This window comes from Mustela lutreola, chromosome 4 (genome assembly GCF_030435805.1).
Source record: "Mustela lutreola isolate mMusLut2 chromosome 4, mMusLut2.pri, whole genome shotgun sequence".
Lineage (NCBI taxonomy): Eukaryota > Metazoa > Chordata > Mammalia > Carnivora > Mustelidae > Mustela > Mustela lutreola.
The window spans coordinates 11,092,196-11,117,437 of NC_081293.1; the positions used below are offsets into that span (position 1 = coordinate 11,092,196).

Below are 25,242 nucleotides of genomic sequence, written 5' to 3' on the forward strand. Positions count from 1 at the left end.
CTGTTAGTATCCTAGAGCCATGTTAACAAAGTATCACAAACTGAATGGCTTTGCAAACAGAAAAGTACTGTCTCACAGTTGTGGAGGCTAGAAGTCTGATGTCAAGTATCAGCGGGCCATGTCCCTCAGAATCCTACAGGGAACTCTTCCTTGCCTCTTCCTAGCTTCTGGTGGTTTGCCAGCAATCTTTAGTGTCCTCTGGCTTACAGAGGCAACCCTCCCATTCTCTACTTTCACAGGGTATGACATCAGGTCCTATCGGATGAGGGGCCCACCCTTCTCCAGAATGATCTCATCTTAGCTAATTACATCTGCAAGCACCCAATTTCCAGGTAAGATCACATTCAGAGGCACTAGGGCTAGGACTTTAACACATCTGCTGGAGGCTGCAAAGGGCGACACAATTCAACGCCTAGTCCACAAGTTCACAGCTACAGAAGATTGCACACGGTGAGAGCGCGGCAGAACTGCAGCTCACTCCCACCCTCAACTTTCTGACTGCAAAGACATGACTGTTGAGGGGCGCCGGGGTGGCTCAGTAAGTTAAGCATCTGTCTTTGGCTCAGGTCATGAAGGTCCTGGGATTGAGCCCCACATCGGACTCCTCGCGCAGTGGGGAGCCTGCTTCTCCCTCTGCCTGCTGCTCCCCCTGCTTGGGCTCTCTCTCCCTGTCAAATAAATAAATACTTATAATTAAAAAAAAAAAAAAAGGCTGTTAACTATTTTCTTACTCTTCCTCTAGATATAGTATTCTGCTTCCAACAAGGAAAAAAAAAAGCCTGAGGGCCTCTTGGAGAGAGACTCAAGATGAGGTAATGCAGAACCGCTGCCACACCCACTGTCTGAATTTTTTTTTAAATTATTAACAATGATTATTTGACAATCATGTCAAAATAGACGAGTTTCTTTTTGTCTCCTAGACAGTCACTGATTAATGACTCCCCTCCATCAGCCTCTACCCCTTTGACTCTTCCTCACCTGGCTTTTTGTAATTTTTACCATATTTACTTATAATTTTTAAAAGCAAGATTACAAATAAAAATGTTTAAAGAAAGAAGTTTCACTATCTTAAGAATTCTTTGCACTTTTACATATCCCCTTTCAGTCCACAGCTTTAGAATAAATGTTGTCTGGTAGAGCCAAGTTTCCACATGGCATTCTTTTTTTTTTTTAGATTTTATTTATTTATTTGACAGAGAGAGAGAGAACAAGTAGGCGAGAAGCAGGCAGAGAGAGAGAGGGAAGCAGGCTCCCCACTGAGCAGAGAGCCCGATGTGGGGCTCAATCCCAGGACCCTGGGATCATGACCCGAGCCGAAGGCAGAGGCCTTAACTCACTGAGCCACCCAGGCACCCCCACATGGCATTCTTTTTAAAGGGTCTTGGTTATTCTTGACACTTTGACCCTCCATATAAAATTCAGGAGCAGTTTACAAATTTTACCTTAAAAACTCTGATGTAATTTTGATTGGCATTACATACAATTTATAAAATAATTTGGGAAGAACTGACATCTTAATTGTGCATCTGTGAACATACTTAGCTCCACTTCTTGAGATCACCTTTTATTTCAATTCTGTTTTATAGTTTGCTTCCATAAGTTCCCACAGGTATTTGTCAGACGTTTTCCTACATAGCCTATAGTTTTGTTAGTGTTATAAATAGCATCTTCTTCTTTTTATTATGGGTGCTAGTTTTTTTCTTTCTTTCTTTCCTTTCTTCCTTTCTTTTTTTAAATGTAAGCTCCATGCCCAGTGTGGGGCTCGAACTCATGGCCCTAAGATCAAGAGTCACACACTTTACCAACTGGGCCAGTCAGGCGCCTCCGTCTAGTGAGTTATTTCTATTATATAGGAATGCCATTAATTCGTATATGTTGATTTTATACCTACAGACTTGCAGGGCTAACAGTATTTCTAAAAATTCTCCCAACTTTCCATGTACCTAATCATGTCATCACCAGAGAGAAGGTGTTTTCTGTTCAAACTCCTGTTTTGTCTCAGTGCTCTGATAGTGCAGGATCACCTACGCGATCTTGAGAAATGTCCGCTTCTCTTCTTCTGATCGGCTTTCTCATCTCCTAACCTCCTCCGCATCTTCCCTGATCCGGTTTAAGCACCATGAAAGATGCTGAAGAGAAGCGAAGATCTCCCTAGATTATGAAGAGCCGGGTGCTGCGGCGATGGTCAGTCCGTGGACAGCCGCCCCACCCTCAAGGCCTGTGTTATCCATGTGCAACACGGCTGAGATGAAGTGAATCCGCTGAGATAAAACTGCTTAGACTTTATACTTAGACTATGTGCCTTGGCTTCAAAATAACAGGACTAAACTTGGGATGTTATACCTTCAGTAGGGTCCTACCAGAGAGACCAAAAATTACAGAATTACAGCATACATTTGCTTAATAATTTCGGTCTGAAATTATGCAACAGATATCAGCATTCTTTTACACATTTTTTTCCTCATTCAAATAACTAAGATTATGTTTTAGGAGAATGGTGCCTCCTGGTACATGATATTTCCAAGAACAAAATTAATTTAATGCCTTCTTTGCAGTCTTTGCTCTTCTTAAATGGGTTCTGACTCTGTTCCGTATCAGTGTTTTTCAAACTGTGCATGATGATGAGTAACAGATTATAAAATCAGTGTTTCAGATGAAACAGAAAATATCAGAGCAGCACCCGACAAGTCTAAGTACTGCTCTACAGGCCTTTGTTTTTAGTGGTGTGTGAGAGCAGGGTGACAGCAGCTCACAAGCACGCGACACAACTCTTCCCCACTGTGGCTACTAGCGTCCTGTTGGTAGCTCAAGGTTGGCCATGGAGGGAGTATGTATATCATGGAAACCAGCAAATTCTATAAATTTATAGAATTCTATAAATTCCCCAGAGTCTGTTACCACACATGACTATTTCTGATAATTAAATATACATGTGTGTATAAAATACGTATACTAAATTTTAATGTCAAATGTATTTTTTACTATAGCTTGAAACAAAAAAAATGTGAACCCTGTGCTCTCAACAAGTTTCTTTTCCAATTTACTTTCCACAACTAACCTCTGTCTTACTTTAGGCCGACATTTATCTTTCAGTGTCAGTTTGGTTATAAAACTGTTTTTCAGAGTCACTATTATAGAGATTAGTATTTCCAGAACAGGTACAATTGATAATACCTAAGAAATGCATTTATAGGGGTGCCTATGTGGCTCAGTAGGTAAAGCATCAGGGTTTGGTTCAGGTCATGATCTTAAGTCCTGGGGTCAGGCCCCACATCAAGCTCCCTGATCAGCAGGGAGTCTGCTTCTCCCTCTGCCCCTTCCCCTGCTCATGCTCTCTCTATAAAAAATAAATAAAATCCCTTTAAAAAATGCATTTATAATTATTTTTAAAAAACAAAACATGTCCCAAGAAATCTACGCTATTATGTTAGATTAACTGTCAAAATATTTTTTAAATATAAGGGTTCAATATGAAAGGATGACATTAATTTTTTTATCTCTATTAAATATTACATCAAGCACAACAAAAATTTAATAATTAATAGTTAGCCGCTAAACTCGACTGTCAGCTCCTAACAAAACATAAAATCTAGTCCTTACTTGAAGCTATTCAAAATATGAACTAGGGAAGGTTAACATTTTAGAGGCCCCTTTTACCGATAACAAAGTATTATTTTAATGTTTTCTGTTAGAGAGGTTATCTAAGTTTTAATAACTACAACATTAAACAATAGTAACTACAGTGTTCTGTATCTCACTTCCATGTATGCAAATTGAATTCACCTAATTTATTTCAAACATTTAATTCAACCACGAAGTAGACTAATCATAAGAAATTAACACAATTATGTAAAACATTACCCAGTAGTTTCAGAATGGCTAGTAAATCTTGAGACATGTGTTCCTATTCTGTTTTCTACTTATTTTCAAAAATCAGAAGTTAAACTCAAGTCTTCTACTGAACAGTAATTTGAAAAGCATCCAAATGCTTGGCAATTGCTGTTAACAACAGATCCCGGCAGACTAAGTTGATTTTAAGGTTTGCTACGAGTACCTTTTTAGATTTGTGATACATCCCTGAAAAACAGTCTATCTTCAGACAGGGAAGCCACGATTCGTATCTCATGAACAACAGCACCCCTTCAAAAACAATGCTCTTGTGAACAGGATCAAAACAAGCTCTTATCAATAAAACCAGCTCTCGGGGCACTTGGGTGGCTCAGTCGGTTAAGCTACTGATTCATGATTTCGGTTCAGGTCACGATCTCCAGGTTCTGGGATCAGGTCATGATCTCAGGGTTCTGGGATCAAACCCCAAGTCAAGCTCCACGCTCAGCAGGGAGTCTGCTTGAGATTCTCTCCCTCTGCCCTTCCCTCACACATACGTGTGCACATTCTCTCTCTCCCCCTGCTCTAAAATAATTCTTTAAAAAAAAAAATAAAGTCGGTTCCATTGTGAGTGGTGTTGTAGGAGGCTCCAATATATACAAAGGCCTATGTTTTTTAAAGAAATGGGTAAAGGAAATAAGCCCACCTACCTCTAGTTTTTCACTGAACTCCTCTGTATAGGGAATAAATCTGCTGTCCGTGTCCCCTTTGTAGAACCAAGTACAGCGTCTCACTTCAGCGGGTTCCTCCTCCCAGTACACAGCCTTCCTCACTCGGTCATAGAGATACACGTCATAGCGCCCTCCATCTGTGCCTAGAACCACGCTCTCGGGGTCTGGCTGGACTGGGGCACAAAGTTCACATTTTAACCCAACAGTAACAAGGCATGTTAAAAAGTAATAAATAATGAATATGGTGATTGGCTGATCCTAAAAGACAACTAAGTTCATTTTTGTTTAAAAACAGAATTTTAAGATGAATTTGTGCTGTCCAAAATTAAGACTCTTCTTAACTGAAGAAAAAAAGAGCCAGAGCGAAGTTTTAAAACATAATCATTTAAGGGGCTCCTGGATGGCTCAGCTGGTAAAGCACATGCCTTCAGCTCAGGTCATGATCCCAGGGTCCCAGGATTCAGTCCTGCATTGGGCTCCCTGCTCAGTAGGGAGTCGCTTCTCCCTCTCCCTCTAGTCCCCACCCAGCTTGTGGGCGTGCACATGCACACGTGCTCTCTCAAATAAATAAAATCTTTTTTAAAAAAATGACCATTTTTTTAAAAATCATAAAATAATTCAAATAACTGCCAGGTTTCCTTTTTTTAATCAAAGCAGCAATGCTCCATAAAGTATATTTCTAGGGGGTATTAACAAGTGACTTTTTTTTAAAGATTTTATTTATTTGTTTGACAGAGATCACAAGTAGGCAGAGAGGCAGGCAGGGCGGGGAGGGGGGGAAGCAGGCTCCCTGCCGAGCAGAGAGCCTGATGCAGGGCTTGATCCTAGGACCCTAGGATCATGACCTGAGCCAAAGGCAGAGGCTTTAATCCACTGAGCCACCCGGGCACCCCTAACGAGTGATTTTTAAGTCCCATGATGAATTATCAGGATAGAGATGCCTGGGTGGTAAAGTCGGTTAAACATCTGACTTCAGCTCGGGTCATAATCCGAGGCTTCTGGGATTGAGTCCAGCATCAGGCTCCTTGCTTAAGCATGGAACCTGCTTCTCCCTCTGCCTACCACTCCCCCTACTTGTGCCCATGCTCTATTTCTGACAAATAAATAAATAAAATCTTAAAAAAAAAAAAAAAAAAGAGAGAGAGAAATATCATCAGGATAAATACACATATTTCTGTACTCCCAATTCTCAGAGAACCTTAAGACTACAGCGCACTATCTCAAAAGGTGAATGGGGTTAAATCATTTCCAAAACTCACCTGACCACAGAACACTTTTCAGAGCATCTTCAGGAACAAGAGTTCCAAAGATGTTTTATAAATGCCCAATAGCTACAAATGAATAAGGGAAATAGAAAAATTGACACCCACATTATGTGAACTAGTCTATTTCTCTAACTTAAAACACCTTTAAACAAAGAAGAAAATTATTAAAACATTTCTTTAAAAACCTTGCTCAAATAACTCAGGACTTGCGTTCATATCACTGTCTTAAGGTAACGAGTCTGGTGGAGTCTACAGGGACTAATTTGACATTCACAAAAAAAAAGCCGTGGATAAATACTCTTTATTTCTGTTCTTCCTAAAATCAGATACAAATGTATCGTACGCAATCAGTACTTACCTGAGTTATAGATTTCTTCAAGATTCGAAGAGTCAAACATACTGAAAGGCATCCACAGTTGTTTGTATTCTACCTCCTTGCAGTAAAACCAGTGGGGCTGAACAGGTTCATACTGGTTTTGAAGTAGAAAAGGAGATGGCGCTTGCACAGAGGGACCTGCTGGTCTAGCCAGGGCCTGCTGTTGCGTTGGAGGGGTCAACCCTGATGGCATTGAAGGAGGAATCTGGAGGACACAAAAAAAGTTAGAGAACTATGATGTTTGTTCAAGAAAACAATTCCATATATGCCTCGGACCCAAAGTGACATTAGTAATGATTATCCTACATGTATTTCTAGACAACTGTTTCGTTTAATAACTAGGCCTGAAAGCAACTAAAATTTTTTTATAAATCTAACAAAACCCAACACCATCTTAAAAGTAAGCTGGGCTTTCTCAAACTCAGGGCAAAGTAAATTAGCACCTTCACAGAAATCAACCTAGCAGTGTGTCTTCTACAATTTAGTAAATCTTTATAACGTGCACATTCCTTGACCCCTCTGTTCCATTTCTTAGAACTCATCCTAAAGATTTAACTAAAAAACAAGTAAAAATTTACCTATAAAGATGTACACAACAGGTCATTTATAACAGAAAGTCACGACATAATTTAAATGTCTTACAGAAGGGCGCCTGGGTGGCTTAGTTAAGTGTCTGCCTTTGGCTCAGGTCATGATCCCAGGGTCCTGGGATCAAGCCCCGCACTGGGCTCCCTGCTCCGTGAGAAGCCTGCTTCTCCCCCTCCCACTCTTGTGTTCCCTGCTTATGTTCCTTCTCCTCTCACTGTGTCTCTGTCAAATAAATAAAATCTTCAAAGAAAAACAGTCTTCTAGAGACCTGATTAAATAAATTATGTTACTTAAATCCTGAAATTCTCTAGAGCCATTACAAATGTTGTAGAAAAAAAAGTTAACATCTAAAAAATATTCATGGAAATATGTTTGTCTAGAAAAAATATAACAAAGACATATAACAAAATGAAAAGATGGGTTACAGAGAGACAATTTTGAATCATTTGACTTTTCTACATTTTCCAAATTTTCTGTACCGGAAATACTTTTAAAATCAGAGTCTAACTATTTTTAAATTTTTTACTTGAAAATCATTTTGGAATGTATCAATGTTAAAGCTACTGAGGTGTTAACTGTACAGTGCTTATATGAAAGAACTTTCTTACTCTTAGAAAATACGTACAAGGAACGCCTGGGTGGCTCAGTTGGTTGAGCACCTGCCTTCAGCTCACGGAATGATCCCAAGGTCCTGGGATCGAGTCCCGCATTGGGTTCCCTGCTGAATGGGGAGTCTGCTTCTCCCTCTGCCTCTCCCCCTACCTGACTTGTGCTCTCTCTCTTGCACACTCTCTCAAATAAATAAATAGGATCTTAAAAAAAAAAAAAGAAAATATTTAGGAGTAAAGAGTCATCATGTATTCAACTGACCAAGTATTTCCCAAAACAACTGCACACATACATGGTGAGAACAGGAGAGAGAGGACGACCAAATGCGTGGGAGTGCACGTGTGCACAAGCGACAGAACAAACGGGGGAAGATGGAATGACAGATCAACATGGGTGAAGGGTACCAGGGTGCTATTTGCATTTTTGCAACTTTCTTCCTTCTTCTTCTTCTTTTTTTTTTTTAAGATTTTATTTATTTATTTGACAGAGATCACAAGCAGGCAGAAAGGCAGAGGAAGGGAAGCAGGTTCCCTGCTGAGCAGAGAGCCTGACACGGGGCTCAATCCCAGGACCCTGGGATCATGACCTGAGCTGAAAGCACGGGCTTTAACCCACTGAGCCACCCAGGTGCCCCTTCTTTTTTTTTTTTTTTTTTTTTAAGTAGACTCCATGCCTAGCACAGAGCTCAGTGCAGGGCTGAAACTCACGACACTGAGATCAAGACCTTAGCTGAGATCAACTAAGCCACCCAGGAACCCCTGCCATGTTCTTTTAAGTCTGAAATTACCACTTTTAAAATTCTTAAATTAGATATCTTTTCAAGAGTTTAATCAGCAAACTAGTATGTTAACTATACTGCACACTGTGATTCCAGTTATGTTCCAATATGCTGAAATCTAACATTGCCAAGCATTTACATGTTGAAAGGATTTAAATTAAACAATAAAACAGAGCCCATTCTCTATCCCCAAGAGAGATGCGAGGTTATATTCTAACGATAATACTGCTACCCTTGCCACACTGGGTTGGGTTCTTAATTCTTCCTTTTAATCACTTCCATTTCTTTGATTCAGGTGATTTCCCTGTGGAAGTCAGTTGAGCAATTAGCTGGGAAAATGGCATAAGGGAATTTCATAAAATTTACCCAATGCAAATGTTGTTCCATCACCCTCCTGAGAGAGAATCTGACTGTTTAGACCCAAACTTCATAATGTAAATAAAAGAAATTATTGGAGTAATCAATTTTTAGTTCCTGTAATTGAATGGTCTGATTAAATAGAATAATTAAAAAGTGAGAAGCTGGCAGTCTGTTCATAACTGCTTCAACTCTCACATGTCCCCAGATGACATTTATTATTGATCTCTTACACTAAAATCTGGGAATACTGACATGTAGTTAACTCATTAAAATCAAGAACTACTTCCAAACACTGATAATATAAACCAACTTAAGAACCATTTTACGAGCTACCTTTGAAAGAATGTTTCCTTCAAAGCATGTAGCTTACAAAGAAGGGCCTCTGAAAATAATGTCATCACGTTGATTATTAAAAGTGCAGTGTTTTAAAAGACACAGGCTAAGATGACAGATTAAAAAATCAGAGTGAGGGACGCCTGGGTGGCTCAGTTGGTTAAGCAGCTGCCTTCGGCTCAGGTCATGATCCCAGCGTCCTGGGATCGAGTCCCACATCGGGCTCCTTGCTCTGCAGGGAGCCTGCTTCTCCCTCTGACTCTGCCTTCCACTCTGTCTGCCTATGCTCGCTCTTGCTCGCTCTCTCTGACAAATAAATAAAATCTTAAAAAAAAAAAAAAAAAAAAAGATTCTCTCTTCTTTAAAAAAAAAAAAAATCAGAGTGAATAGCTAGGATTTCAAAACACGTCTCCTACCGGTGGCAGAGATCCTCCCGGCATCTGGTACATCTGCATGGGGGGCCCCGGGGCTGGAGGATGGGCGGGATGGGCCGGGGTCTGGCACTGCTGCAGCTGCGGTGGTGTGATGTAAGGATTGGCCCTGCTGCTCACAGGGGTATGACGATACGGATTGTGTCCTTGTTGGGGTGCTCCTTGCGGTGGGCTCCCAAAACTGGAAGGAGGGAGACTACCCGGCTGAGAAGGCAGGTAAGCATTCATTCCCATCTGTGAAGGTGGGGCACCATACTGAGCCTGCGAAATGGGCGGTGAACACGCATTCAACCCATCTTGGGGTCCAGTTGTAAAAGGGAGAGCAGCGGGGGACTTGGAGAATGCGGAGTGCCCAGCTGACGTTGCCACAGTCGTTAACGGGGACTGTCCAATATTCCCAAAAGGATCACTACTGCTTGATACCTGAGAGAAGTAACTAAATGTCTGTGGGGTAGACGTGTGAGCAGAAGTCTGCCCGAGGAAGCTGTCCTCCTCACCGACATCCGTGGAATCCTCTGAAAGGGAACGGGAGAGCAAACAGTTTAAAGGTTCGTCTACGGCTCTGCAGAGAGGACCCAACACGGCAGATCTAGCAACTGTACCTCATTTTATTGTTCTATTTCTGCATTACAGAAAAAAAAAAAAAGATGAAAACCTTTTCTTTTCTTCGAAACGAAAAACTGGAAAATACGAATGAGAAACAAGAAAAAGAGGGAAAAATTAGATTTCATTCATAAGCCAATCTCTCAGAGATAATCACTTTGGTACATGGCCTTTTACATTTTTTGAATAAATATAGTTAAGTATTTATTTTGTAAATATACATAGATCACACCTATTTATCTAAGGATGCTTTCAAGAAGGGAAATGAAATTTGGATCTACAATTTTTATATCTCATTTTTTCCTGGTAAAAAAATAATTCAAATATTATTCTACTACCAAATTACACATAATTTTATTTCTACAGTAATAAGAAACTTAAGTGCAGATATGACTGTGTTGACAAGAAGGGTGTGTTTCAGGACTCCTACCTACTACAAAGCACTCATTGTACAAATGAACATGTGGTATTTGTATTCCCAAGGCAAAGTAGGTCAACCATTTATTGCCATCCCTAAAATCACACAGTATCACATCCAGATAACTAGCCTTTAGAGAATGTCAAATCGTGAGAAAAGTCATTTTCTAACCAAAGGAAGTTCTCTTCACTTGCCTTTGCCAAAAATGATTTTCACTGCAGGTATTGTCAACCCGAAATTATCTTCTCTTCTGCCACCAAGCTGTAAAATAAAAGCCTGTTCCCTGGGACGCCTGGAGGGCTCAGTCAGCAAAGTGTCGCCTTCAGCTCAGGTCATGATCCAGGGGTCCTGGGATCAAGTCCCTCATTGGGCTCCCTGCTTCTTCCTCTCCCTCTGCCTGCTGCTCCCCCTGCTTGTGGGCGTGTGTGTGCGTGTGTGTGTGTGCGCGCACACACTCTCTCTCTCCTCTCTCTCTCTCTCTGACAAATAAATAAAACCTTAAAAAGAAAAAGAAAGGGGCGCCTGGGTGGCTCAGTGGGTTAAGCCGCTGCCTTCGGCTCGGGTCATGATCTCGGGGTCCTGGGATCGAGTCCCGCGTCGGGCTCTCTGCGCAGCAGGGAGCCTGCTTCCCTCTCTCTCTCTCTGCCTGCCTCTCCAACTACTTGTGATTTCTCTCTGTCAAATAAATAAATAAAATCTTTAAAAAAAAAAAAAAAAAAAAAAAAAAAAAAAAAAAAAAGAAAAAGAAAAAAGCATGTTTCCTCTACACAACCTAAAAAGTCCAGCCTCTTCTTCCTTACTAAGCTTTTATACGCCCTTACCTTAGCTTGTAGAGACTTTCCTCTCCCTCATCTTTCCTCCTCCAGTCACATTCCCTCTTATCTCCTGCTGCTGGAGGCACGGAGCCCAACAGAGGTCCCACACCCAGCACACAGCACACTGTGATCCTTGCTCCCGAGTGGCCTTTCAAGCTCCAGGATCCTTCTCGACCTCTGTGAAGGAGGACACTTGGCTCACAGAGATTCTGGCTTGAGCTTCTAGGTTGCTCCCATTATATTTCTCACACATCAATTTAACTAAGATACTCCACTATTTAAAATACTCCTCTCAGTTGTTTCTTTGTAACTAAAAATAAAATACCACCTCCTGCACAAAGCCCTTTGTCTGCTGGTTCTATTCTCATTTTCAGATATATTTCCAGCTCCCACTCTCTCTTTTCAACTCTCTGGACCTCACTTGTCTGTATTTCTCAGTTTATCTCTCAACAACTAAAAACATGGAGTGGAGAAAACCTCTGTAGTATCCTTCTTCCTTTAAGACAAATTGGGATCAACCTGATCTCAGGAACTTTTTTCTGATTAGCATCCATTGTAAATGAAATGCTGATCTCAATGTGCTGCCAGCTCACCTCAGGGGCACTTTCTAATTACACGTGGACACATTTGGTAAAGACACCCACAACTTTAATGGGCACTTGTACACTTGTGACACTCCCAACTCTGTCTCAAACCGATACTGTTCTCAGGTGTTCCAGAACCTATTACCCAACTGCTTCCTCGACACTTCTGGCAGCTCAACCACATACACCTCGAACTTAGTAAGCCTAGAAATGAATTTGTCACCTTAACCGTCTCCCTTCTTGCGCTTTTACTCCACTCTACTATCTCAACAGATGTTTGTCAACAACCAGACACTCAAATCAAAACATCTCCTAGACGCCTCCCCTCCCATCATTTCTCAATTCCTTCATTTAATCATTCAGATACTCAAGAAACATCTACACAGTATCCGGAGGCAGATACGTTGATTTCACAAACACTTACATAACGCTAGGTGCCAGACACTACACTCGGCACCTTACAAAAATCAACTCACTTCTCCTGACAGCTTTAGGAGGCTGTACAGATAAGGAAAGTGAAGCACAGAGAGGTAAAGTAACATGCCTGAGGTCACACAGCAAGTTACCGGCAGAGCCTGGGATGGACAACAGTCTGTGCTCCCAAATACCATACTCTGTGTGATGCCACACAATCATTAAACAGCAATACCCCTAGACAATAATGAAGAAGTGAAAGAGTTAGGGTGAACATAGGAATGGGGGACAAGAAGGAGGAAAAGCTCCTCAGACAACGGGAAGCACTGTCTTGAAAGAGGAGTACTGCATTCTGCACCTCTACTTTGCAAATATTACAAGTCTATCCCAGGAAAGGGAAGCTGTCCGTCCAGGACATTCCCTACTGCATCCTAGTTGAGAAGCACTAACTTCTCTGCATTCCCTAGCACACCAGTAGGTGTTCAACAAAAATCTGGGTGATGTCAGTGCCAGCGTGGAGCGGCCAGCCTTCGGGACAGAGGGCTCCTTGGACGAAGAGCAAGCCTCCTGATCTAGCCCCCGCTTGGGATATCTCAAAGCCCCCCGAGCCACTCAAACCTGGTCGCTCATGGCCCTGGCAAGCTACCCGGAGTCGGGTACACACGAAGCAAAACCTCCCACCCGGCCCTCGTCGCCCCACGCCCCACGCCCGCCTCCCCACACACACTCGTCCCACCGGATTCCCCTCTCCCTACTACCTCCGGGCAGGAGCAAGGAGGCCGAGGCAGCGGCGGCTTGGGTGACTGGGATGAAGGGCACGTTGAAGCTGAATTCCGTGGCCGAGGAGGAAAAAAGTAAGTTAGTGCCCGATGAGGAGGTGCTGGCGGGACCGCCGCCTCCGTTAGGTTTCCTCTCGGCCATGGCTGCCGCCCACCGTCCGTTACACGTCTCCTGGAAGCCGGTGTACTAACACCGGCCGGAAACCGGTCACACTCGGGGCCAACACACTTCCGCACTTGCGCACAAGGCCCGGAACTCCGGGACGCTGCTCAGCCTCCTTCCCTTCCTCTGGAAAGCGCCGCCAGAAAGCAACATGGCGGCGCTAGCTTCCAGCCCGAGTCCTAGCACGTAATACTCCCCGGTACTGCCGGGGCCGAGGCTGGGGCTGGAGCGTGGGAGTAGCGGCGCTGCTAGTTCTGAATTTAGGCGCGAGCTGATGCTGAGGGTCGCGGGTTGCGGGGGGCACTCTGGGCTTCCTAAAAGTACGGTCGGGCGAGTGGAACTGGCAAAGATTTCGAAGGAACGGCAGAAGGCTGCAGGAGCAGACAGCGGAGTGCTACCCGCATTGGGAGGGAAGAAGGGGGGTGTGAGCCATTTGTAGCCAAAGCGCCCAGTTCACCCACGCTCGGACTCACATCCAGCCCGCCCACATGTCTTTCTGGACTGAACTGAACTCTTTCTGTTGGCCCAGAAATAGAAATGGCAAAAACTTTGGAAGTTTTTAAGCCGTGTTTAAAAGAGGATCCAGAGAATTGAAATTTAGAGGTGCTACTTTTTAAAATAGCTTTCTATATCTGTCTGCAGTAATCAGATTAGCTGAATCCCAAAATGCACTGGGGGTGATTTGATGTAATTGTCACCTTTCATGTAGTTGGAGATTATGAAACAAAAAGTAACAGAAAAGTAGCTTTTTGAAGAGTGGGAGAGGAAGACAGACCCCGAAAGAGGCTTCGAAATAATGAAACTCCTCCCCACAGCTGTTCACACGCCTGTATAGAACCTATTTAGTTAATTCAGTAACTATTTAGTGTGCTTACTGTCAGAGATAAACAAAGGCAGACACTGGCTAAAGCAAAGCAGTAAGAATAGATTTTACTCAGTAACAGCAATTACAACAGGAAAGAGCGTACATCGTGAATTGAACTGAACTTCCCCCAAAATAAAAAACTGGAGACTTTTTAAAGTCTGGGTGCTACTGGGAAAGCATTGAGAGGTGCCAAGGGGTGTTGGTCCATGGGACTGGGCCACTTGGGCTTGTTAATTGGCGTGTACCTGGAGGAGAAACAAACTTCTCATCTCTTTATGACAGCCAGTTACACAAGTTAAGGCAATACACCACCAGGCAGGGAGGAGATGGGCCTTGAGAAGACAGTTCTGTGTGGCTGATTTGCATCTCAAAATTATAAGGAATTGATAATTGCAAGTTTTCTAAAATAACTATGCTGAAAGGGAGCTCAGGGGCCTATATGCCTATCACCAAGTCTGGGCTGGAACAAACAGTAAAATACCCTGGCAGTGTTGGGCTTTCTCAGGGCAGGCATTTTAAGGAGGATTGGGGTCAGTCTAGGGACATGACCTTAAACTGCTAGAAGGTTGCTAAATTTGGTCAAGGAGAGTATCTTTGTCATTCCTATGGGGTAGGAAAGAGTATACTAAACATTGAGAGTACAGTGGTGTATAAGATAGATACAAGACCCTCCCTTCTTAGACCGTATACTTTGGCTGGGAAGACAGAAAACTAAACACATACTGACAGTAAACTATAGTGTGATGAAAGTTGTAATATAGAAATTCCCAGTGTGTCCTGTGGGATATGGATACCATCAGGGGAGGGAGGCCTAACCCTTCTGTGGAGAAAGATAGCAAATATTTAGACCAATCAGACCATCAATAAGGACCTGCATAGTGTTGAGTGACAAGAAAACCTTCTTTGAAGAAAAATTAAAGTCAGAATCTGGAAGACAATGAGGAGAAGCTAACTGGAAAATTTGGTGGGGAGGTTTCTGAGGAAGTGGTAAGAGGTCATTTCAGTAAAGTCGCAGTAGGTAGGGCTACCCTGAGACACCATGTTTGGGTGTGAAGAGACACACGTGTTAGAGTCTGGCTGGAGCCCAATGACCAACTGGGAGAAAGTGGAGAGATGAGAATGAAAAATTCGGAGAGGCCAGATGATGCGGGGCCTTACAAGTTAAGAGCAAAAGGGAATTGAAAAAGGGTTGAAAGGAGGGCGGGGAGATAACATTTGCTCTGCGGAGGGTCCACTCCGACTCGTGGGTAGCAGCATAGAGGAGGAAGGAGCAAACTGCAAGTAGGAAGAGCAGCAAGCAGGCTGCGCCAGTGGCCCAGGCAAGCAGTGGCGGAGGCTCAAATTAGACCACGACAGCCGGAATGAACAGAAATCGGAGTTACTTCTGGGGAAAGACGTTCAGATTGAACCGAAGTGTCATTTTCTTCCTCCCGAAGGCCTACAGAAAACACAAATAGGTGGGGGCTCCTGGATGGCTCAGTCTGTTAAACCTCTGCCTTCAACTCGGGTCATGACCTTGGGGTCCCGGAATCAAACTCCTCCGCTTTGGGCTCCCTGCTCAGTGGGGTGTCTGCTTCTCCCTCTGCCCCTCCCCACGGCTTGTGCTAGCTCTCTTGTGCTCTCCCGCTCTCTCAAATATAAAAATAAAATCTCCCCCCCCCAAAAAAAAACGCTATTAGGTGTGTTTGTTTTTTAAACCCATAAGGATGACGAGGATGGGAGAGGATTTGACAGCAACAAGATTTTGCGCGCGCACGCGCACACACACACACAAAATGGACCTGTAGTAGGTGATTTAGCAAACCAGTAATAGGAAAAGCGCAGGGGCAACTTTATTTGCATCATAAAATCATTTTGAGGCTCAGGTCCTGATAACCTCAGGCACCCCAGGAAGGAGCAGAGAAGCTAGAGAGAGGTCCTGTAATTAGGTAGATTGATTAAAACTGTTGGAGAAGTTAGGCCCCTTCCTCCTATTCCGAGTAACTGGACCACTAACCATCCCCCTTCTAGAAAAAAGACTGTAACTTTTCCCTTCTGGAGTGGGGAACAGAAGGAACACTAAGCAAATATGTGCTCACTGAATAATCAAATAATCTCTCCCACAACCCCAGCCCAGTTTCTCTACTCAGCTCTAAAAACACTGGCTGACAAGTCTTCAACCTCTAGGCAGGAGATTAGAAGAATCCTCTTTGGGGCATGGGAAGGAGAGATGTAGAGATGCTGAAGTCAGTGTTCCCAAGGAAGACAGTCCAGCCAGATCACCTCATAATTAAGCTCACAGTCAACAAGCCTATTTATATGCTCTGGGCTCCCAATCACTTTGTTAGTCGCCATGATGTGGGACACAAAAGCAGAGGAAATGCAGATAAAAATTAAATCTCCTTGTCGCACCACTGACAAGTACTTGAGATAGGTTGATTATAACTTTTCTCCAGGATCCTGAGTCTTCTTAAAATATGAAAGTCCTTTTGGAACTTCCCTTTATCATTACTTCTCCCAACCCCAAGGTATATAATCAGTTGCTCCTCACAATCCCAGGGAAGCAGAGGGTAGCAGGCAGCGACTCTTTCTGCCCATGGGTCCTGTCCCTAGGCTTTAATAAAACCACCATTTTGCACCAGAGACACCTCAAGAATTCTTTCTTGGCCATCAGCTCTGGATCCCACCAACAAGATTTAAAAAGATGACATCACCCACACTTTATTTTTTCATTTTTATTTTTGTTAAGTATGCCCTACACCCAATGTGTGGCTCACACTCACAACCCCAAGATCAAGAGCTGCATGCTCTACCTACTGAGCCAGTCACCCCCCCCCCCAAATCCCCACACTTTAAATACAACCACATGTTGAGAAGAGCCTTTAACGTGAAAGAGATCAAAGCAAGGTGCACACAAAAAAGGAAGAAGAAATAGCAATGTAGAAGGAACAACCCACCCAAGAAGAAAAAGACTTACAAAATCTATCAATAATAACCTCAGGGGTGTAAGAAGGTCTGTAACCAAGAAACAAGACCAGGGTGTTATTTTAAAAAGAAATGTTCAGGGAACAAACAAGCAAATCAGTAGAAGGAAGATAAATAATAAGGAAATTTCCCCAAAAAAACGAAGTAAAAAGACAAACAGATGGGAGCTAAAAAAGAAACATAAGAGAATTTGAGTGCCGGGCAAGGAAAGCCAATATCTATATATTAAGAATTCTGCTAAGAATAGAGACAGAGAAATTGCAGGGGAGGATATCATCAAAGAAAAAAAAATTATTCCCAGAAATGAAGGATACAAGTGTCCACGTTGAAAGGGTTCAGAACCCAGCACAATTGTTGAAAATAGACACATACTAGAACACTGGAGACAAAGAGAAGATCCTTAAAGATTCCAGAAAGATAAGAACAGGTAAAATGCCAAGGAATTCAGCTCTCAGAACACTTACCACCCCCCCCCCCCACCAAGCACACCTTCTAAGAAAGGAAACAGAGGAAGAACTCCACCAAAATAAAGGAATACGCCAAGAAAGTCTTCTGATGTGGGATACAAGAAACACGGTGTCCAACACAAGCATACAGGGGAATGTGAGATGTTATAACAAAAAGACCCAAAAGTGCAACATTGGCTCAAACAAAATAAACGTTCATTTGTCGCTCACATAAGAGTACATGTAGGTAACCAGCTTTTCACCTTCAACATAAGGTTCCATGGCTGCTCTCATTCCTGCCAGCTGTGGCCACAGGAAGAGGTCAGAGCTCGGGCACAAACATCTCCTCTTAACAACTGAGGCGGCCCTTGCCCGAGGTGCTTCTGTTCACATTCCACCAGTGCGAGCTCAGCAAAAGGCCCTCGGTACAAGAGCAGCTAGGAAGAGCTGTTCCCCACCTGAGCAGCTGCGTCTTAACTACAATCCTGTAGTTGTTCTGCAGGGAGGAAGAAGATTTAAATGAGCATATGAACAGCACCACGACAGTCTGTCCCTCTGGCCACTAAATACCAACCCATCTTCCCAAACATAGAACATACTCACTCCCCAAAGGAAGCAACCAGCTGCATTCATCTTAAAAACCCCAGGATCGCTGGGGGCAGCTCAGCCTTTTCCATGAGGTCCAGATATGGCTCTTCCTGGGCTGTGACAAGAGGGGCAGGGTAATGGCCATGAAGACTCCCACTGTCCCCCAGAAGTAATGAAATCCTGCTAGGCAGAAATTGAAAATATTTCCTGCCCTGATCGTGGAGAATATTTATCACTAGTCCTGGCTGCCTCTTTTTCGGGATTCTGGATCTCTTACCCCAGTCAATAGTCTTCCCTGGCCTCAGCTTTGCCCTCAGGAGCTTTCTCCTTGTCCAGGATCTTCCGTGGCCACTGGGAAGTGACACTGGGAAGCATGTCCTCTTTGGGAACTGTATAGCTTTGGTAGCCCACCTCCTGCTCCTACCAGGATGGGGCTTGAGACTCGCTTTAAAGTTTGGCCAGGGGTGCCTGGGTAGCTCTGTCATTAAGCGTCTGCCTTTGGCTCAGGTCATGATCCTGGGGTCCTGGGATCGAGCCCCCCATTGGGCTCCCTGCTCAGTGGGGAGGCTGCTTCTCCCTCTCTCACTCCCCCTGCTTGTGTTCCCTGTCTCACTGCTCTCTCTCTCTGTCAAATACATAATAGAAATAAAATCTTTTTTTTTTTTTTTTAAGATTTTAACTTAGTTATTTGACAGAGATCACAAGTAGGCAGAGAGAGAGGAGGAAGCAGACTCCCCACTGAGCAGAGAGCCCGATGCGGGACTTGATCCCAACACCCCAGGATCATGACCCCTGCCGAAGGTAGAGGCTTCAACCCACTGAGCCACCCAGGCACCCCTAAAAATAAAATTTTTTTAAAAAGAAGAAAAATAAAGCTTGACCATTTGCAGACGTTTTCAGGCCAAGGTCCTGGTGTTTTATTCCTGATAGCTCCATGTTCCTTACTTCCATATCTGACCTTAGCTCTTTTTCTGTCAACCCCATGGGCATGGGTGGGAAAGCTACAATTTTGATCTGACCTTTGCTGTAAAGCTAGATCCTTTAGTTACCTGAGAGATCTTAAAGGACCCTTGAAAATATCTTTGAGAAAGATTCTTACCTCCTTTGATCTGAATACTGAAGGCCTTCATTTCTCTTGTGCTGCCTAATCTGGTTGCAGTGGCCACCTGTGCCCATTGAGGAGAAATGTGTCTGTCCGAATCGAGGTGTGCTTTAAGTGTAAAATACACACCAGATTTCAAAGAATTCATTAAAAAAAAAAGAATGTAAAATATCCATTAAAAATCTTCACACTGATTATTCGAATTATAATATTTTGGATATGTTGGGTTAAACATATTAAAATTAATGTTATCTGGGGAGGAGATATTCTGGGTGGCTCAGTTAGTTAGCCTTTGACTCTTTTTTTTTTTTTTTAAAGATTTTATTTATTTATTTGACAGACAGAGATCACAAGTAGGCAGAGAGGCAGACAGAGAGAGAGGAGGAAGCAGGCTCCCCGCTGAGCAGAGAGCCCGACGCAGGGCTCAATCCCAGGACCCTGGGATCATGACCTGAGCCGAAGGCAGAGGCTTCAACCCACTGAGCCACTCAGGCGCCCCAGCCTTTGACTCTTGATTTTGGCACAGATCATGACCTCAGGGTCAAGAGATCGAGCCTTATGTCAGGGTCTGTGCACAGTGTAGTCTGCTTGAGTTTCTCTTACTCTTCCTCTCCCTCTGCCCCTCCCCCCTTTCTCTCTCTGTAAAATAAATAAATAAAATCTTAAAAACATGTTATCTGTTTCTTTTTACTTTTTTTAAAATTCTTAAAAGATTTTATCTATTTATTTGACACAGAGAGAGAGAGAGAGCACAAGCAGGGGGAGCAGTAGGCAGAGGGAAAGGGATAAGAAAGCTCCCAGCTGAGTAAGGAACCAGATGTGGGACTCGATCCCAGGACTCTGGGATCATGACCTGAGCCGAAGGCAGCAGCTTAACCAACTGAGCCACCCAGGCGTCCCAGTTTCTTTTTACTTTTCAAATCAACTTTATTGAAGTATAATTTACATAATAAAATGCATGAACTGTGAGTATACAATTCTATGAGTTTTGACAAAAAATATCTATCAGTGTAGAATAATTCCATCCCCCAGACTATTCCCTTGTTTTCCTTTTTCCAGCCCTTTACATAACTTTGTAAGTTCTACTCCCAGCCCTACTCAACCACTGATCTACTTTCTATTTTTACATTTGTCTTTTTTTTTTTTTTTTGGTGGCACCATTTTAAAAAATTTAAATTCAATTAATTACTTGGCATCGGGGAAAGTGATCATATTTGTATACAAATACAAATTGAAACCACAATGAGGTACTACCTGATGCCAGTCAGAATGGCTAAAATTAACAAATCAGGAAATGACATGTCGGTGAGGATGTGGAGAAAGAGGAGCCTCTTACACTGTTGGGAATGCAAGCTGGTGCAACCACTCTGGAAAACAGTGTGGAGGTTCCTCAAAAAGTTGAAAATAGAGCTACCCTATGACTCTGCAATTGCACTACTGGGTATTTGCCCTAAAGATACAAATCTAGTGATCTGAAGGGGCACTTGCACATCAATGTTTATAGCAGCAATGTCCACAATAGCCAAACTATGGAGAGAGCCCAAATGTCCATCGACTGATGAATGGATAAAGAAGATGTGGTGTATATATATACACAATGGAATACTATGCAGCCATCAGAAAGTTGAAATCTTGCCATTTGCAGTGACATGAATGGAACTAGAGGGTATTATGCTAAGCAAAATAAGTCAATTAGAGAAAGACAAATATACGATCTCACTGATGTGTGGAATTTGAGAAACAAAACAGAGGATCATAGGAGATGAGAGGAAAAAATAAAACAAGATGAAACCAGAGAGGGAAACAAACCATAAGAGACTCTTAATCATGGGAAGCAAACTGAGGGTTGCTAGAGGGGAGGGGGATGGAGGGATGGGGTAACTGGGTGATGGACATTAAGGAAGGCACATGATGTAATGAGCACTGGGTGTTATGTAAGACTGATGAGTCATAGGCCTGTACCTCTGAAACCAGTAATACATTATACGTTGATCAATTGAATTTAAATTTTAAAATACTAAAAAAATAAATTCAATTAATTAATGCATAATGTATTATTGGTTTCAGAGGTAAGGTCAGTGATTCATCAGTCTTATATAATGCTCAGTGCTTATTACACGAGGTATCCTCCTTAATGTCCATCACCCAGTGACCCCACCTCCCCACCTCCCTACATTTTTCTTTAGTAAGTTTCATACAAATGGAATCAAACAGTATGTATTCTTTTGTACTTGGCATCTTTTGATTAATAGAAGATTAATATAATGTTTCTGAGGTTCATCCAGGTCATGTGAATCATAGTTCATTCTTTTTTCTTTATTAAATAAGGTTTTATTGCATGACTATACTGCAATTTATTTTCCCATTCAGTTTTTGGTGGACTTTTCAGTTGTATCAAGTTTGGGGCTATTGTTATTAAGGCTAAAATGAACATTTATGTAAAAATCTTCATGTGAACATGTTTTCACTTCATCTGGCATAGAATTGTCAAGAATATTTAACTTTGTAAGAAAATGCTTTCTTTTCTTTTTTAAGGATTTATTTAATTTATTTTTTCAAGATTCCATTTAGGGGCACCTGTGTGGCTCAGTGGGTTAAGCTGCTGCCTTCAGCTCAGGTCATGATCCCAGGGATCTAGGATCAAGTCCCGCATTGGGCTCTCTGCTCAGCAGGGAGCCTTCTCTGCCTGCCTCTCTGTCTACTTATGATTTCTCTCTGTCAAATAAATAAATAAAATCTTTTTTAAAAACTCCATTAATTTTATTTTATTATTTATTTTTCTAAAGATTTCATTTATTTATTTGACACAGAGAAAGAGAGCACAAGCAGGGGGAGCAGCAGGCAGAGGGAGAGGGAGAAGCAGGCTTCCTGTGGAAGAGGGAGCCCGATGTGGGGCTCGACCCCAGGACTCTGGGATCATGACCTGAGCCGAAAGCAGGTGCTTAACTGACTGAGCTGCCCAGACACCCTTTATTTTATTTACTTAAAAGAAAGAGAGCAGGGACGCCTGGGTGGCTCAGTTGGTTAAGCAGCTGTCTTCGGCTCAGGTCATGATCCCAGCGCCCTGGGATCGAGTCCCACATCGGGCTCCTTGCTCCGCAGGGAACCTGCTTCTCCCTCTGACCCTGCCTGCCACTCTGTCTGCCTGTGCTCGCTCTCGCTCGCTCTCTCTGACAAATAAATAAAATCTTTAAAAAAAAAAAAAAGAAAGAAAGAAAGAAAGGGAGCAAACAGGAGCAGAAGCTGGAGGGGTAGGCAGAGGGAGAAGGAGAGAATCTCCAACAGACTCCATACTGAGCACAGAGTCCTGCATGGGCTCAATCCCATGACCTTGAGATCATGACCTCAGCCAAGACTAAGAGTTAGATGCTTTATTGACTGCACCATCCAGGTGGCCCTCTTTTTTTTTTTTTTTTTTAAGATTTGTTTATTTATTTAGAGAGCATGCATGTAGTGGGGGAGGGGCAGAATGAGAGGGGGAGAGACTCCTCAAGCAGACTCCCTGATGAGTGCAGAGCCCAACAGAGCACTGGATCCCAGGACCCTGAAATCATGACCTGACCCAAAATCAGGAGTCGGCCGCTTAACTGATTGAGCCCCCCAGATGCCCCACCACTTTCTTTTTTTTTTTAAGATTTTATTTATTTATTTGTCAGAGAGAGAGAGAGAGGAGTGAGAGCGAGCACAGGCAGACAGAGTGGCAGGCGGAGGCAGAGGGAGAAGCAGGCTCCCCGCCGAGCAAGGAGCCCGATGTGGGACTCGATCCTAGGACTCTGGGATCAATACCTGAGCCAAAGACAGCCACTTAACCAACTGAGCCACCCAGGCATCGCCCACTTTATTTTCTAAAGTGACTGTATCATCTTATTTTCCAACCAGTAATATCTATACTTGGTGTTGCCAGTATTTTAAATTTTGGCCATTCTAATGGGTGTGTAATAGTATCTCACTATGGTTTTTTGTTTGTTTTCAATTTTTTTTTAAAGATTTTATTTATTTATTTGACAGAGAGAGATCACAAGCAGACGGAGAAGCAGGCAGAGAGAGAGATAGAGGGAAGCAGGCTCCCCGCTGAGCAGAGAGCCCGATGCGGGACTGGATCCCAGGACCCCGAGATCATGACCTGAGCCGAAGGCAGTGGCTTAATCCACTGAGCTACCCAGGCGCCCCTGTTTGTTTTCAATTTTTAATTGAAGTATAGTTGACATATAATATTATGTTAGTTTCAGTTGTAAAACATAATGATTTCACAGTTATAAACATTATGAAATGCTCACCACTGTAAGTGTAATTTCCACCTGCCACCATGTGAAGTCAGTACAATATTATTGACTATATTCCCTATGGTGTTCTTTTCATTCCCGTGACTTCTTTATTTTATAAGCAGAAGTTTGTACCTCTTAATACCTCTTAATGTAACTACTAAAACTTAATTTATATGTGGCTTCCATGTTATTTCTGAGACTGACTATACAAACAGTGGCCAAACCATATTTAACTATATTTATATAGAACTTTGACCCCCAATATCTGCAGCAATTGGCCTAGAAAAGTGAGGACTTGGTCAATGAGTCCAAATTTCCTATTAGTTGCCCCCACTTACTCTTCAGAAAACAAGGATAGTTAAGAAATCCCTTCTCCCTTTGTGTTCCAAGAAAAGGATAAATGCAAAAGACCAACTTGCTTTTGCATATTCCAACATAAAACTCACATCTCCCCTTCCTCAACAACTCCCTTGCTTTACAAAACCTCAGCATTTAACCCTCGTCTTCCAGATGTTTCTGGATGAAAGTTCTCCCTATTATAACAGCCTGAACGAAATCAGTCTCCTTCATGTTCTGGGCCATTTCCTCTTTCCCTTATTGCGACCTGCTCTCCAATCACTAAATGAGAGCCACACTTTCTGTTCGTTATAACACCCCACTTATACCAGCTCTCTGAATTCTTTAGAGTAATGTTAGCAGCTGTAACAAAGAGGCCACAGAATGCAACGTTCCTATGAAAATCCAGGCTGTCTTTGACACAGGGTCATTCTAGTCATCACCATTCCATCCATTATGAAGGAGGAAAGAACGTATCCAGGCCAAGAGTTTTCTGCTAAGACACTGAAATAAAAGTTCATACACTTCATTCAATCCCAGTACATTGGTGAGAACCTAATCACACAGCCCCACCCAGCTGCAAAGGAGGCTGGGAAATGTAGTCCCTAGTTGGGTAACCAGCCTCAGCTATACCTCTGAAACTAAGCATTGCAGTTCTTCCCTAAGCAATCTCTCTGGAGGTAGGGAAGAAGAAGGGAACAGATTTTTTTCAAAGTCTCAATAAAAACATGAAAGGAAGAATCCTTAGGATAATGGTGATAGGAAACCCTAGGAAGACAGTTTTATACCAGAGGTAGAGGGCAAGAAGTCCAGATTGGAACAAGTCAAAGTCTCTGGGAAAGATATCCAAGAAAATATGTCTAAACACCTAGAGAGGAAATTGAGGCAACTGATGGAAAATGTGCATTACCCATTAGGCAACCATTTATTGAGCACCTATGCTATGCCAGGCACTCTTCTAGGTGCTAGGGAATAAAACAGCACATAAATACCAAAATCATTGCTTCACGGATCTTACAATCGAGTGGAAATTCTAGGGCAGTTGGTGTTGAATTAATAACAAGTATGCAGAAAACTAGCAAATATCTTAAAAGGAAATTTACCCCACCCTGAAGGAAACTACATTCAACTCTTTCAGCCGATTCTTTTAGTATTTCTGTTTTTAAATTAATGTGGTTACATTGCCACTTCTGAAAATTTTCCCGTTTGCATTATGCGCTGATGTCCCAGATAAACAATGAGGATTTTGCCCCTTTTGATCTGTGTTCTCATCACTTATGAACGCTTTCCCCTCTTGCCTCTCACTAAAGTTAAATTATAATGCTGGTTAGAGCGACATTCAAATTTTAACAGTATTATGCTTATATAAAGACTATTAGTAGCCAAGTCATATAATACATTGTCATTACTTTAATTTTTCTTTGCAAGTTTTGTTTTCCTAGACTTGGAACACTCTTCTGCTCCACTTTTTGCCTAGTTAACTCTTATTTATCTTTCAAGTCCTAGTGTAAATGTCACATTTCAGGAAATCCCTTGAGCATCCTTTTCCTTTACCCGACAAAGGTAAAGGAATTACTTAATGCCTTCCTTAAAAATACAGG

General features: G+C 42.6%; 1 protein-coding gene across 4 annotated transcripts in view; it reads right to left on the minus strand.

Moving 5' to 3' along the window:
• Window positions 1-13,130, minus strand: part of SEC23IP (SEC23 interacting protein) — a 40,242-nt gene extending 27,112 nt beyond the window's left edge. For all 4 annotated transcript variants that reach the window (XM_059173027.1, XM_059173026.1, XM_059173024.1 and 1 more), the window contains exons 1-4: window positions 12,892-13,130; window positions 9,285-9,814; window positions 6,183-6,405; window positions 4,539-4,732 (exon numbers count right to left, since the gene is read on the minus strand). In XM_059173027.1, coding sequence (XP_059029010.1) covers window positions 4,539-4,732; window positions 6,183-6,405; window positions 9,285-9,814; window positions 12,892-13,054 — 1,110 coding nt within the window. In that variant the 5' untranslated portion in view covers window positions 13,055-13,130. The remainder of the gene's footprint in view (window positions 1-4,538; window positions 4,733-6,182; window positions 6,406-9,284; window positions 9,815-12,891) is intronic.
• Window positions 13,131-25,242: the final 12,112 nt, after the last annotated feature.